Source organism: Anas acuta, chromosome Z (assembly GCF_963932015.1).
Source record: "Anas acuta chromosome Z, bAnaAcu1.1, whole genome shotgun sequence".
Taxonomy (NCBI): Eukaryota; Metazoa; Chordata; class Aves; order Anseriformes; family Anatidae; genus Anas; species Anas acuta.
This window is the reverse complement of record NC_089017.1, coordinates 32313175-32327349: the sequence shown is the minus strand read 5'-3', so window position 1 is coordinate 32327349 and position 14175 is coordinate 32313175. Positions and strand designations below refer to the sequence as shown.

The following is a 14175-nucleotide window of genomic DNA, read 5'->3' as shown; positions in this document are numbered from 1 at the left end:
TTAGAAATTGCTTTGTATCATGCAATAAATATCACATTATATTTAAGAAAAAAAAAAATTATGCAAGTATACATTCTGCTTATAAAAATCCTTTCACCTTTTGTATATTGTGATGAAAGAATAAAAAATGTGAGAAATACTTCTAAAAAGAAACATTATTTTAATAGTCATCTTAGAAAATGTGGCTTTCAACTGCTTATTCTAGAGAAACCAAAAAGTAATTTCAGTAAATCACTTCAGTTCTTCAGGTTATAATGCTCTTCAAAGCATGTTGTCATGATTTCTGTAACATTACGAGAGCCATTTTAATAAGTATCCTGCCTTTCCATGTCTCCTGATTACCTCTCTGCTTATTTCTTTCATTCCCTTTAAAATTGGATCACATCAAAAGCATAAAGAAAACAGATTATTTCTTTCTCTCTCTTTCTCTCTCTCTCTCTCTCTCTCTTTTTTTTTTTTTTCAGGAAACGAGAACAATTGACAAGTTTTAACTTAGAACACTGCACCTCAAAAAGCTGAACATAGCATCAGGATGTCTCCTCTACTCCTCTACTAAAGTTAAAAGCTGATAATTTATGTTCATCCTACTATATTAATAATCAAATATGAATATATACATATATATAGTCAAAAAAAGTCCTGGCAACTCAAAAACTATAGGAAATCAAAATAATGTACCTTATGAAGACTTACAGAGAACACAATAGATCTTTTCTGAAAGACATCATGTCACAGAATTAGATATTTCTATTTCTACACTGTTTTTATAGGCAAGGCAAAAGAGAGAGCAGAATTTCATAGTAACTGTTCTTTTAATTTGATTTCAAGTTCTGGAATTCCAAGAGGTTTTGGCCATTAATATGATTCTTAATTTTCCATTTTCCATTTTGCTATTGATCCCTAAATACATACACCAAGCCCACCAAAATTAGTGCAGCACACAGGAAATGTTAAAATAATGATACAATGACTACAGGCTAGTTTTTAGACAGAATTTCTCAAAATAGTTAAGAGAATCCAAGCACACGTCTAACATTGAAAACATTGAAAATGATTGGAGTCTAATACGTCAAAACAGAAAACTTTCTAATGTTTTGTCTGCTTGTTAATTGCAGAGGCAGGCTTTCAAATTGTCTGTCCAAAGATGCCTAAGTGATTATTTTGTCTTTTTACACTCATAGTAATTGAATTTCAAGTATGAGAAATGTTCCGTATCTGACATTTTCTTTGCTAGAGGTCCCTCCCTTCCTATGCGTCCTTCAACTGCCTTTCACCCTTGCAGACTGATTCTATTAAATACCAACAGTAGTATCATTAACATTTTCCAATTAAACAGTCTAAAGAAAAACACCATCCTTTGAGAGCCTTTTAAAAATCTCAGTCAAATTACTGTATGTAAGTGGGTGAGAGGTTGTTTATTCATTTTGATGGTATCCTCCAGGCAATAGATGAAACCAATGTATGTTGAAATGATGCTAGTTCACTGCAGTTGTCTAGTCATGGTACCAATGCAGGAAATTTCTGAATTACTTTATCTGCTGGGAGGAGCGGGAAATTCCATAGACAAATTTATTCCATAATTCTGTATTTCAAGTGTGGTTTATACTATTCCCTTCAAAATTAGATAACAACAGTTCAAAGATTAAAAGGTCTAATAGAAACCTTGCAAACCCACAGCTTTTATACATTAATATGACAAGGTTTGTTTTTAATTCTGAAAAGAGAGAACAGGAAAAAAAAATGAAAATGAGCTAGAAAATTCAATAAATGCCCACTGATATAAAATCCAATCTCTGTGAATCACATAATTTTTATTATCATGACTGTTATTTTATTCTTTTTTATTTGACTAACACTATCAATTGAAACAGTGCTTCCAAATTCTTTAAAAACAGCTCTCTGTTAAGCAGCTGACAATGTAAGTTGGGTAGGTGTAAAGAAGCAGCACATGGTTAAAAAAAAATAAAAAATAGAATGGAACTCAATAGTGGAAAATTCCTTACAATAAATGTTTTTGAAGGAAAGAGTACTTTAAAGTGACAGGAAAGAGTGCAAGTGAAACCAAGTAATAGCATGTTAGAGGGTATTCCATGTGAAACGGTGTATCTCTACAATATTACATAGCATTGGAAGAGTAATTGCTCTCTAAAATGTGAAGTGTTCCTGATAAAAGCCAAATCTTCTGACTGCTTTGAGAGAAATGTGCACAGTCAGATTAATCTTCATACAGAGATAAGGCATAATTGGGGAAGCCGAAATCAGATGTTGAATCAAACAAAACTAAAAATTAATTGGCAAAAGATAGTATTGGCAGAGAAGAATAGAGCTAGGAACAAGGAGAGAAAAGCATAGATAAAATAGTAGTAAAAGCAGAAAGAACAGTGAGGAACAGAGCTGGAAAAAAATGTTATTATTAATAACACTTGAGAATAAGTAACATATATTAACAGTAAGAACTGAACACCTCATCTGCTATTGAACTACTCCCAGTTGGATGGATCTCCGCTGCCTTTGTATTCTCTGTCTGTATGTCACGTATGCTGTGATCTAAAGTTTTATGTGGGCACACACATTTATGCCTGCTTTACTCCTGGAATTTCTTTTATGCAGAAAGATTTTGTTTAGACTAGCTTTCTGCCCAGTCTTGGAGCAGAGCAAGGTAATTTGAATATCAATTTCATCTGGTACATCTCTTGCACGCTAACAGAGCACATGCTAAAGTGAGCAATATCTCTTTCATTGTGTTCACCTACATGTGTGTGGCAAAGCAGCTGATGAATTAACTCCTTTCTGCCACCACCGCAAACCAGTTCAGGAGAGGTAAGTGAGGGCAACAGGCCATGCCAACAGCATTAATGGAAGAAGTAGTCATCTTCTGGTGGAGAGCCAGCATGCTTTCAGAGAGCCAGCATCCCTTTCAGGATTAAAAAGCATTTGCTTGCTCATCCTGCCTGGTTTGACTGGCTGGGAAGCAAAACAACAAGATTATTACCCATGAAGAGAGGACAAAATGAGCAGAAAAGCATCCAAAGGATCATTTGGAATTTCAGAGAAGGGGATGAAGGGGCAAAGTAGTGTCCCAGTTACTTTGACTGGAGGCCAGGGCCAGGAATCCTGATTGCACATTGCCTTTCTCTCCTGGGTTTGCTCTGTGGCTGGGGGCAGGTTCTTCCACTTTTTGTCTCCTTGTCTTCACACCAATAAATGGTGATTAATGATACTCATCAGTTTTGTGGGCATTTTCTGATGCTTAATTAGTAACACTTTTGAAAAGCACAAAGGCACCTGGAAGCATCACATGCTTTTGATATTGCTGTTTGTACATTAGAAAGCCTGACGTGTGCAACCATTACATTCAGTATATAGAGGGCAAGTTTTGACTGTAGTTAATTCCATAAATCCAGCAGTGTGAGCATTTGCAAGCAGCACACAGAACAAAAGCATTAAGCCAGGCCTGTACATTCTTTGGAACAGGGCCCTGAAAGTCTTCAAGTGCCTTTGTGTGTGGATGGATAGACAGTCAGGCAGGCAGGTGGATGTTTGCATGCACAAGGAAAAGATGGCAAGGAAGAATGTATGCTGTATGTATGTGCATATAGTACCTAATAATGCAGTTTTGATTTAGTAACAGCAAATGACCACTCTTAAATCCAATGGTTTGTTTATGAAAGTGCAGGGGAAGAGAGGAAAAGGGAGAAAAAGGAGGAAAAGTAAGATGTGATAGCAACCTGATGTCAGTTTGCATGTTAGCCTGTAGTGCGCTCATGTTTAGGAGGAAGGGTTTGGGCCAGCTCAAGGTGAAGTGCATCTCCCTGGATGTGTTCATACTGCTTACTATTTGTGGGGCACCAAAACATCAGGCTGAGATGAGGGCACGAGGCCGTGGAGTAGGGAGTGAGTGCCAAGCACACTCACATGGATGCTGTTGCTATGATACAAGTTTCAGGGTCAGTCTCTGTTTTCCTTCCTTCCTCCCACCCTTTGCTTTTCCCCTCTTATTTGTGCCCATTGCTCTGCCTGAGCCTGGAAGGGGCTACAGGAAGGGGAGCTGATGGGCCTGCTTCACCAGGGACAGCTCTGCCTGCAGGCCAGAGCTGCTGGTGGGGCAGATGGACACCCATGGGTTGCGTCTCACTGTCACAGCACACCACATCACTTCATGTGATCTGGGTGCATTTGTGTCAAAGAAAGAAGAGGCTTTTGGTTTTAAAGTACCCTAAACTTTTCTTTTCTCCAGACGTGGATGCACTGAAAGCTGTGTCACAGACTTCTCTCTGTCTAACTATCTGCAATTCTTTAAACACCTTCAGCTGCAAGTTTTTCAGTCTTTGGTTACAGGTTCTTAACTGCTGCTCATCTCCTGCTGATACTGCACAAAACCTGCCAAAAGTCTTCTTTTGTAGATAGAATTGAATCTGGATTACTTTCCAAACATTCTGTCAAGAAATTATGCAGCACATAAGCTCCAAAAAGCAGTATTTGTTTTTGTGGCCATTTCTGTACAGGCTTTTGTCTCCTTTTATCCACATATGGTTTGTTTTTCTGAAAAAAACTCAAATAATTCAAATGTACATTTTAAATAAGGGCACTTAACAGTCAGGAATAGTCCTTTTATTTTATACACAGATCCTAGTGGTTTATTGTGGTTGGTTGCTTCATTTTCCTATTGCTTAGCATGAAAAGTAATCTGAGAAAAAAAAAAAATAACAGGACAAACAATTTTCATACAATTAGGCTTTTCTTTTTAATTACTCATTTCTTTCTAAATGAAGGTGTTGATCTTGTATAGTTGCTATTCAAATCAATATGCTTGTGCTAATTTAAATGGTAATGTTGATGTAAGTAGGATAATATCTCAACCCCATACTGCTCACTAGTCTGCAACATCCAACATTTTTATCTCCTCTTCTCTCCACAGCACTGCAGTGATAACACTCATCATTGCCAATCAGATATGAATATAGTAGGTGCTTGGAAGAGAGGTTACACTGGAAAAAATGTTGTGGTCACCATCTTGGATGACGGCATTGAAAGAAACCATCCAGACTTGATGCAGAATTATGTGAGTGTTTGCTAGAGTCTGATTTGCTGCTGCATTATTACCATGCAATAAATTTGCTGCTCATTGGAGGGAGGGAGGAGGGAAGGAAGGAGACTCATGCAAAGTTTTCCTCAAATTGGAAAGGAAAATAGATGAATTTTGATAGTCTGTATTCTTTTAGTTACGACTATATTCAGCCAGAATGTCTTTAATATCTAGATGCCTTGTGTAGCTGAGTCCTGCGTTTCTGAAGGACTGGGACCAATAAACAGATATTTTTCCTCTTCTCCGCAATTATTTTACTTAATATCTTCACACTTGCAGAACTTAAGGAATGGAAATACTCTACTTTCCAGTTAATGTGAGCAGCTGAAGTCTGTTTTTGACAAATACATTTAGCTAGCAAGACAGTAGCTCTTGTCTCAAAGGCTGTAATGTTAGATGTATTGTTCTATGTGTTCATTTTTAAAGCTAGTTATTGCTGGAAATGATATTAAAGGAAAAGGTTATAACTCAATTAAAAAGAGGTGTAGAATATTTTGTGGTCTTTATAATGAGTCTTTCTAAATTCCAGTGAGCCCCTTCCCAGTTTACAATAAGAGGAGATCAGTGTCCTTTGTTTACCATGTCCAGTATTTCATGTCCCATCAGAAAGTTTCTTTTTGCTTGCGGTTCATCATGTTTAAATGATTGTTTTAATGTACCTTGGAAGGACTGCATAATGTGAAGAGAAGTTCCTTTTCTAGTGGGTGACTTCTTGTGTTTGTATCTGAACTTAAAGTTGCTCAGAGTGTCACAACCATGCTTGCTGGAGTGATTTTTCCTGAGTTTCAGGAATAGGCATTACCCAAAAGCACAAGACCTTGGCACCTTGGCAACCTTATTATTTCTCTGAAGTGACATGTGTGAGCTGTATATTTACACAAAATAAGGAAACAACAAATACAGATGTGTTGAGTATAACCAGTGAAGATGAGCAGCACAAGGCATGCATATACATTTAGTCCTGTTAGAGTCATAGGCCTTGTAAAAAAATTCTCAACACAGGCTTTTTTCCAGGTAGCATACCATCTTGACAAAACATTTAAGACATGAAGGCAACAATAATATCATTAATATCATTAATAACCCATCAAAAGCTACAGTCTTTTCCACAGTTTAAAGCCATTTATTTTAAATTAGCCACACTTAACATCCTTCCCCATGCTGCACATGGAACTCAGATCTGAAATACATGAGGACTGCATAAATAGAAGTGACAGGCTGTTGCCCTATTTGTCAGTATGTGATTGATCCTAATGCATGCCACATCCTTCTCTTTAATCTTTAAAGTTGTTTAAACAAACCAAATATTTTAGCCCATCATTGAATGACCCAGATTGTCACTTCATCCCAGTACTGTCCTTCCACTGAATTTAAAGCAGCTATTTATTCCCATACCACCTCCTCTCTCTTTTTCCTCACGCCAAGAAGGAATTCCCCCAAAGCAGTACACATTGCTTGTTTGATGACAAATGCCTTCTATATGTCAGATTATTGCTGGTGTGGCTGCAAACAGGAATATTTGAGGTGGATGTGGTAACTGGTTTTGAAAAAATAAGAGATTAAAAAGAACTGCTTGCCATGTCAACACACTGCATGCTACCACATGGATTAATGGAAGCCATACAAACCATCAGACGTTTACTCTATAAACTATTTTCAGCTGTAAGAATCTTGGTAAAATTTGAAGTAGAAATGTGCAGATACCTTCAATATATTTGAAACATTTACACTCCCAAACAAATAGGAATTCAATGTATGTTGCATTTGAAGCTGTATTTTTTATATTAATATCCTTAAGAAAATTATATTGTTTCCTGAAAATTCAGTCATCATGCTGCAGATAACTTTTCTTGAATCTTGAAACATTTAGCGAAATCCCAGTTTTGAAAATGAACTCTCTGAAGTTCCAAAAGTTTCTTAGACGCTTTTTTGGTTTAACGAAACTGCACTTTCTATTTCCTCTATGCAACTGAACTATGGCTTTTCAGAGCATTCATTATTCTCTTCCTTTTTCCAAGGGTAAAATAAAATCTGTAAATCCCGTAATTATAAAATACATAATCCTTTCCTAAAAAAATGCAATCATCATAAAACCGCAGGAATGTTAGTTAACCTAATGACTCTCTTGTACAAACCTGCTGAAGAATGTATAGGCTACATGACTCAATGACTAATTAATGAGAAACTGGTTTTATTTCTCCTGTTGGCTACAGGATTCGCAGGCCAGTTTTGATGTCAATGGAAATGATTTTGACCCTATGCCTCGATATGATGCCAGCAACGAGAACAAGTAAGGCACTGTGACACTCATGACACTTTCAATGTAGTTCCTCAAGTAGAGCATACAAGTTCTGCTGTGAAAGCCGGGAAAACTTGAATCCTCATAAGGCAGCATGACTTGTATTTAAATCTTTGTGAAATATGTATTTATGTCTCTTCCATGCACACTGCATGATGCTTACTCTCTGAATGCATTTGGAGCAATCCAAAACCACATAAAAATTAGTCTGAGAGTTCTGGGTGCATGAAAGGAAACATTTTCAATCCCTTTGGGATGCAGAATATAAGGTGGTGGCTCTTACCTTTCTTAGATACTACTTCAGTGAGTTATCGGCAGGTTGTTAAATGTGACAACTGTCTTGGCTTCTGACTTCCTTGAACTTCATAGACTTTGAGTTTTGAAGAAAAAAAAAAGTTAGTGGTGATTTACCTTTCTAATATTTTCTAATACTTTCAGTCTTAACCTCATGGAGATTTTACACATAGGAATTTGCTAGAAACCATATAAACCCAGGAATAGCAATTCTGCCTAGTTATGATATCTGTGTCATGTGACTGTCTGAATATATCAGCATGAGTGATATGTTTCTCCTTCAAAGCACTTCCTGGTATTTGTCATTCTAGCTCTGCTCTTTGGATGTACTATTGTGAAGTCTTGGGGACAAACTCACAGGGAGACCTGAGCTCAGGAAGAGGGCCACCATTCTGTCCCCATGGGTATTTCTGAGTGCAGTTGGTAAAGTTGTTTTACTAGGTACTTGTGCTGTGATTTCACCCGGCAGGCAGCTCAGTACCACAGAGCTCTCTCAGGGTAGGACTGGGGAGAGAATTGGAAAGGTGGAAGTGAGAGAACTCATGGGTTGGGATAAAGATAGTTCACTAGGCAAACCAAAAGCTGGGCACACAAGCAAAGTCAAACAAGGAATTCATTTGCTGCTCCATTGAGAGACAGGTGTTCAGCCACATCCAGGAAAGCAGGGCTCAGCATGCATAGTGGCTTCATGGGAAGACAAATGCCATCACTCCCAATGTCCCCCTTTTCCTCCTTCTTTACCACATCTTTTATTAATGAGCATTATGTCATATGATATGGAATATCCCTGTGGTCAGTCTGGACCTGGCTGTGTCCCCTTACCTCCTGTTGCATTCCTAGTTTCTTCAGTGGCAAGGCAGCACAAGAAGCAGAAAAAATGTTTGACTCTGTGCAAGCACTGCTCTGCAAGAACTGAAAACATCAATGTTAGCACCATTTTCATCAAAAATCCAAAACACAGAATCAAACAAGCCTCTGTGAAGAAAATTACTATTGTCACAACCAAAGCCATGACAACTTGGCATTCCTTTCTGTGGAATTACATGTATTAGAGGAAGGGGATCCTTCTAGTTGTCAACATGCTGTATGTACATATTGTTTCCTTGAGGTCTGGTGTTCTTTATTGTGGAAAGCATTTGATATTACCTGCTTACGGAAGAGAGAATACAGGAGATGAAACTTTGTTCTTTACAGACGTCAAATGCTTTTGGATACATGTTTTTTTTGTTGTTGTTGTTTTTTGTTTGTTTGTTTTTTAATTTTAATTTTTGTTTTTGTTTGGTTTTGGTAGAGGTTTTGTTTTTTTTCTTTTTTTTTTTCCCTTGCAATCTCACAAACTTTTTCCAGAAGAATACAGCAAGAGCGAGCTAACTCACTGGGAGTTAACAGAAAACTTAGCCTTGGCTTGACTGGAGGAAGCAATTGGAGCAATGCTGGACCACACTTTGATGGGAGAATGCTCTTCTGGTCAATATAGGAGGGAAAATACATAAACATGCTGAACAACAGGACCCTATTACACATAGCTGCCAGTTACATATACATGCACTCATCTTACAGTGAGTCTCAAGGACTTGTCATAGTTGCATAGTTGCTTTCATTATATGAAATAAATATGAAAACTAAGGCAAATTCTGCTGAATACTTGCTTGGTTAGTCAGCCTGATCCTTTCTGGTAGGCTGAGATATGAAACCTGTGAGGATTTAACTCTTTAAAAAACATATAAATAAATATACATATATACATGACTAGAAATTCTGTTTAGCATAAAAACTAGTATGTCGGTATTGATCTGAATAGTAATAATAGTTTATTTATTTGGGACTGCAATCAGCATCTGTTCTCATTCAGTTGTTCTTATTTGATGCTGTTTGCTTATTGCCAAATATTTTTGTGTAGAAACAAGTACATGCAAGAACTGTTTCTTCCCCTTTTGCCCCTTAGGCATATCTTTCTCATCCTATTTTCATACAGAATTTCAGTTTACCGAATCGTATCTGCCTCTTCTTCACTAGAAATCTCCTGAAGCAAGAGTACCATGAGAGAATATATAGATAAATTCAATAACACCCTTTGCTTTGAAATGTGTAAACATTCTGCACGTGCAGACTAGTTTAAGTTATGCAAGGAAGAAAACACTAATGTGGAACAAATGGTTGAAAGACCCAGTGGCTGTATTGACTCAGTTAAGTTAGTGACAAACCAAAGATTTCAGAACCAGATGCTTGTAATGAAAATGCTTATGCTACATCAAAGTTTTTAGGACATATTCTGAAGACGCACATTCATTGAAACAGAGGAATGAATAAAAAAGTCTATAAATTCTTGCTCTTTCAAAAGTTTTTTTTTTTTTTTTTAGTTGAGGAATTTCACGTGCTGTTATTATTTTAGCCTTAGAGGTGGGCTGTCATTGGTGTCAAAAAGTTAGAATCAGCAAATGTGCTATAAATGTTTTGGTAGGTAATAAAAGAAGTCTCTGTTTTGATGTATGATAAGTCTCAGAACTGCCAGCAAGGTTTTTAAGAGTATGAGTCACCTAAAGTAGAGTATGAACATAAGACTGTAAATTGCAGCCCAGGGCCCGTAGGCATTGCGACTCATTTTGCTGCAACAACTAATTTGTGTGGCTGACCACTTCAGCATCAGCCCTAGCTTTGAACTGGTTGTCTGAATTATGGACCCATACAAAGATACTGGAAGAGCAAAACTGTGGTTACATGGTCACCTCAAATGGCTGGTGACCTCTATTCCTTACTGCGTGTTCGTTCATTCCTCCTGTCTTTCCCAAATCATCATGTAGTTCTCCAGAGTAGGGAACTAATAAAGATGAAAACTGTGCTAGCAACAACGAATTTCATTTTCAGCCAGGTAAAGTAGGTACCTCATTCAGCTCAGCCTGAGGTCAAAGGAGAACTAGACAGGCACAAATAGGGAAAATGAAGCATGGCCTGAACCTCTTACTGTAAAGGCTGGATTTACTGAGATAAGATGACTGTATGATAATGCCCCAAGCAGCTACAACTGTTGTCCATGACTGTGATAGGTGGGCAGTTGCTGGCAGTAGCCTCCAAGGAGTTTTGAGAAAAGATGTGACAGTCAGTCTGGCCCTCAGCTGAGTTGCCAGTTTGCATCACAGCACATCGCTCTCCACTTCTGTCCTACAAACACACTTTGGGGACTCACCCTGGCTCATCTACATGACGATGCTCCTGTCCCCAGAGCTGGAACATGGTGAGACATGCACTCAGAGGTCTCCCAGTTCAGTTGCCTTTTCAGGGATTTGCCATCTTTGGCACTGCAAGGAGTGACATGATCTCCAGCTGGGAGTCACAGATGAATCTTTTCATTTAGTTAACTACCAAAACCATCAATTTTTTTTTACAAAGCATGTCCAGAGAAGAAAGGCTGCTTTCTGTATTGTTGCTAGTTAGAGTTTTATATGTAAGATAACACTGGGCAGATTCATTTCTCCCAGGGATGAAGGATTTGAACTTTCTGACCCTACGTCTCAGGTGAAAACACTCAGACCCTAGGTTCTGAGGTGAGATGTGATGGTAGGAGGGTAGGCACAGCACTTCATCAGCTGTCAGTGTAGAATCAGCTGCTGGACACAGAGGTGACAGAACATGCTTTCAGTATAAGGTTACTTGGCTGTCTAACTGCTTAAAGGCTCAATATTTCTAATTATCAGATACACTTAGCCTGGAAAGCAGCACCTAATTACCTTCAGATTGTGAGTCTGTTGATCCTTCCCTAATTCCCACTGGATTCAGCAAAAATTAAATATCTACATAGGCAATGAAAAGCACTGATGGGAGTCTGTCTATATTTTTAGGTGTCTAAAGTGTCTTTAGATATCAGGACAGGAATTGTGCTTATCCAGTGTATGTGGTCATTTGGCACTAGGTATCTCAAGTTGTGCCTGGAAGTTGAGGTAACCACAACCAGGGAGCATTCTGAAAGCCATACTTTACAAAGACTTTGCAATGTGCAGGATCAATTCAGTTGATTCCTGCCTCCTGCTATAGCAACTGAATAACATTACGTAATGGACATTTGTGTTTTCCAGTAAAGGTGGGGACATATAAATGCACTATCATTTCATGAAATGGTCTAGTTCATTCTGTTTCATTTTGTAACCCAATGTTAAGGGATGGAATCATAGGGTAAAAAGAAGTTCTGCAAAAAATAAGCAGGTGTCTCTGGGCAGCATTGCACGGAGCTGTACGCATTGGGGTACTGGGTCTGTTTGCTAGCTTTTCACTTTTAATTAGTAGTGAATGCTTTCTATTGCCAAGACTTATTAGTGAGGAAAATGGAATGAGAAAAAAAATAACTGAGGCTTTATGAAGAGACTGTTGATAACCAGAGTGGCACTTTCCAAAATGACTTTTTTTGAAGTTAAAACTTCAGTTAAATCTTCTATTAGCTAAAGAGAATAGGAAGCTAGAAAGAAACATTAGATTAATCTTTCAAGGCTTGTAGTCAAAATCAGGGTGGGACGATAGTTTCTTTAACTACTATGGTATGTAGGAGTCCTGCCAGAAGTTTACTTTGGTTTCTACAAATTGGCAGCAAATCATGAAGCTTGTAAATGGTACAGGCCTATACTAGAACTTCCTTTTGCTCAGCGGCTAGAGACAGCAGTCAGCTGTGGATGAAGTCATTCCTGCTATGCAAAGTATCTTGTTTTGGTTTACTGCTGAGTACTGCTGCTTAATTTTTTTTCTGTTATCCCATCATTACCTTTAAACACCCATGTTAAAAAAAAACTGCACATTGCTAGTCACAGGTCCTTGAACAGAAAGCAGATGGGCTCACTGAAATTGTAGTATGTACACTGTGCAGCTACAGAAAGAAAACAGAAATTTTCATAAAATTAAAATGCTTTGTTATTCTGACCAAAAAAATAATAATAATAAAAAAAATGTTTTTCTTGAGAAATTTCTTGTGCTGATATTTTAGAGCTTAGGTCTTGCTCTACTAACAGGTACTTTCTAAAACAGGACTTTTTTAAAAACTCCAATCAGTAATGCCAGTTGGCTTTGATGCAATTTGTATTAAACTTAGGTAAGAAAAAGTAAAAGTAAGCTGTCATTTCTGTTCTGTATACAATGAGTCAGTCTTTTGAATGCCTCTTCAACATTTTTCAGCAGTGGAGCCCATTACATTAATAACTTGTTTAAATAACCTTCTCGATGATTTTTTAATGAGTGTAAGACACTGGGAGACAGCAATTTTTGCCGTTCAAAAGTTATAAGAAACACAAGCTATTCCTTGATTTACTTGATGTACTATTCGCTAAACTTTGCAGTATTCAGACAGCTTTACATCTTACCTCACAATAGCAAAAAAATTAATGAGTTAATGACTTTCAGTCCTGCTTGATGCAGCATATTGACATTGTTTTTCAGTGGCAGACGAATACATCCATTTCAATTCATTGCTACTTTCTTCTCCCAGTCACATCAATGAATGTAGTTGCTCAATAAAATGCCAAAGGCTTAATTTTATTCCAGCAGTGACAAGCTGATAGTTTATACCAGCTGCTTACGTGAAAGACCTGTAGTACATCCTAAGTCATTTAATCAGAAGGGACACTAGATATTAGACAGGCAGATCAACTTCTGTTGTCCTCTGGATTGTCAATAAAGTAGAAGTAAAAAGCTTCAGTGACACTCTTCAGAGCAGGTGTCTGAAGAGCACAGTCAAACACGGGGAACCTGACGTCTCGTACTGCTGGTTGGAAAGATCATCTCAAAAAAGGTTCCCATCATAGCAGTGTAATAGAAAAGGGTGCTGACAAGTGGGGGTACCTGTCGGTACAGTTTGTACACTTTGATTGCCAGTATGCAGCTATTACTATTATTTTGCACTGGCTGTATCATGTGTTGAGCTCAAAACATGGGGAAAGAGGGGTAACTAAGTAGTACTGAGAAGCACTGCTGTACCATCTTGTGCTGTATCTTTTGTGTGAAAAAAACAAGGCTGCTGTCAAATAACTAGTCACAACAACAGAAAAGAATTCAGCAAAGACTTAGACTAGTCACTGTTTTTTTTCACTTGTGCGTGCTCAAGTCTTTCAAGCACTGAACTGCAGATACCAAGGTTCACACCTACAGGGAAGGCCTGGAAAACCCAGTGCTTAAGGTGTGCAAAGAGGCTGAACTCTGGATAATTTGGAACAATGTATCATCTCTCAGAATATGGCTGAGGATTTCAGAGAGAAACTCCATTCTTAGTGTCTGCTGTTTTTGTGTACTATGATTCTTCAACTTGACTTTCTTCTGCAGCTTCTAGAGGCTTAAAACCCAAAGAATTCATGATTCTGTCATCTGACAGAATGTCTTCTGTCCAATGACAGTGAAGTGTCACTGATAACAGATACATTTTCCTCAAAAAGGGGGTGATTTAGAGTATTACCACATGGCAATGTGGTACTGTTCACAGAATTGCAGAATCATAGAGTATCCTGAGTAGGAAGAGACCTACAAG

At 37.9% G+C, this 14175-nt stretch overlaps 1 protein-coding gene across 2 annotated transcripts in view; it reads left to right on the top strand.

Annotated features, from left to right (window-relative positions):
* PCSK5 (proprotein convertase subtilisin/kexin type 5) overlaps nucleotides 1-14175 on the top strand; it is a 255418-nt gene that overhangs the window by 69194 nt on the left and 172049 nt on the right. For both annotated transcript variants that reach the window (XM_068667577.1, XM_068667578.1), the window contains exons 4-5: nucleotides 4919-5062; nucleotides 7300-7376. In XM_068667577.1, the coding sequence (XP_068523678.1) occupies nucleotides 4919-5062; nucleotides 7300-7376 (221 nt within the window). The remainder of the gene's footprint in view (nucleotides 1-4918; nucleotides 5063-7299; nucleotides 7377-14175) is intronic.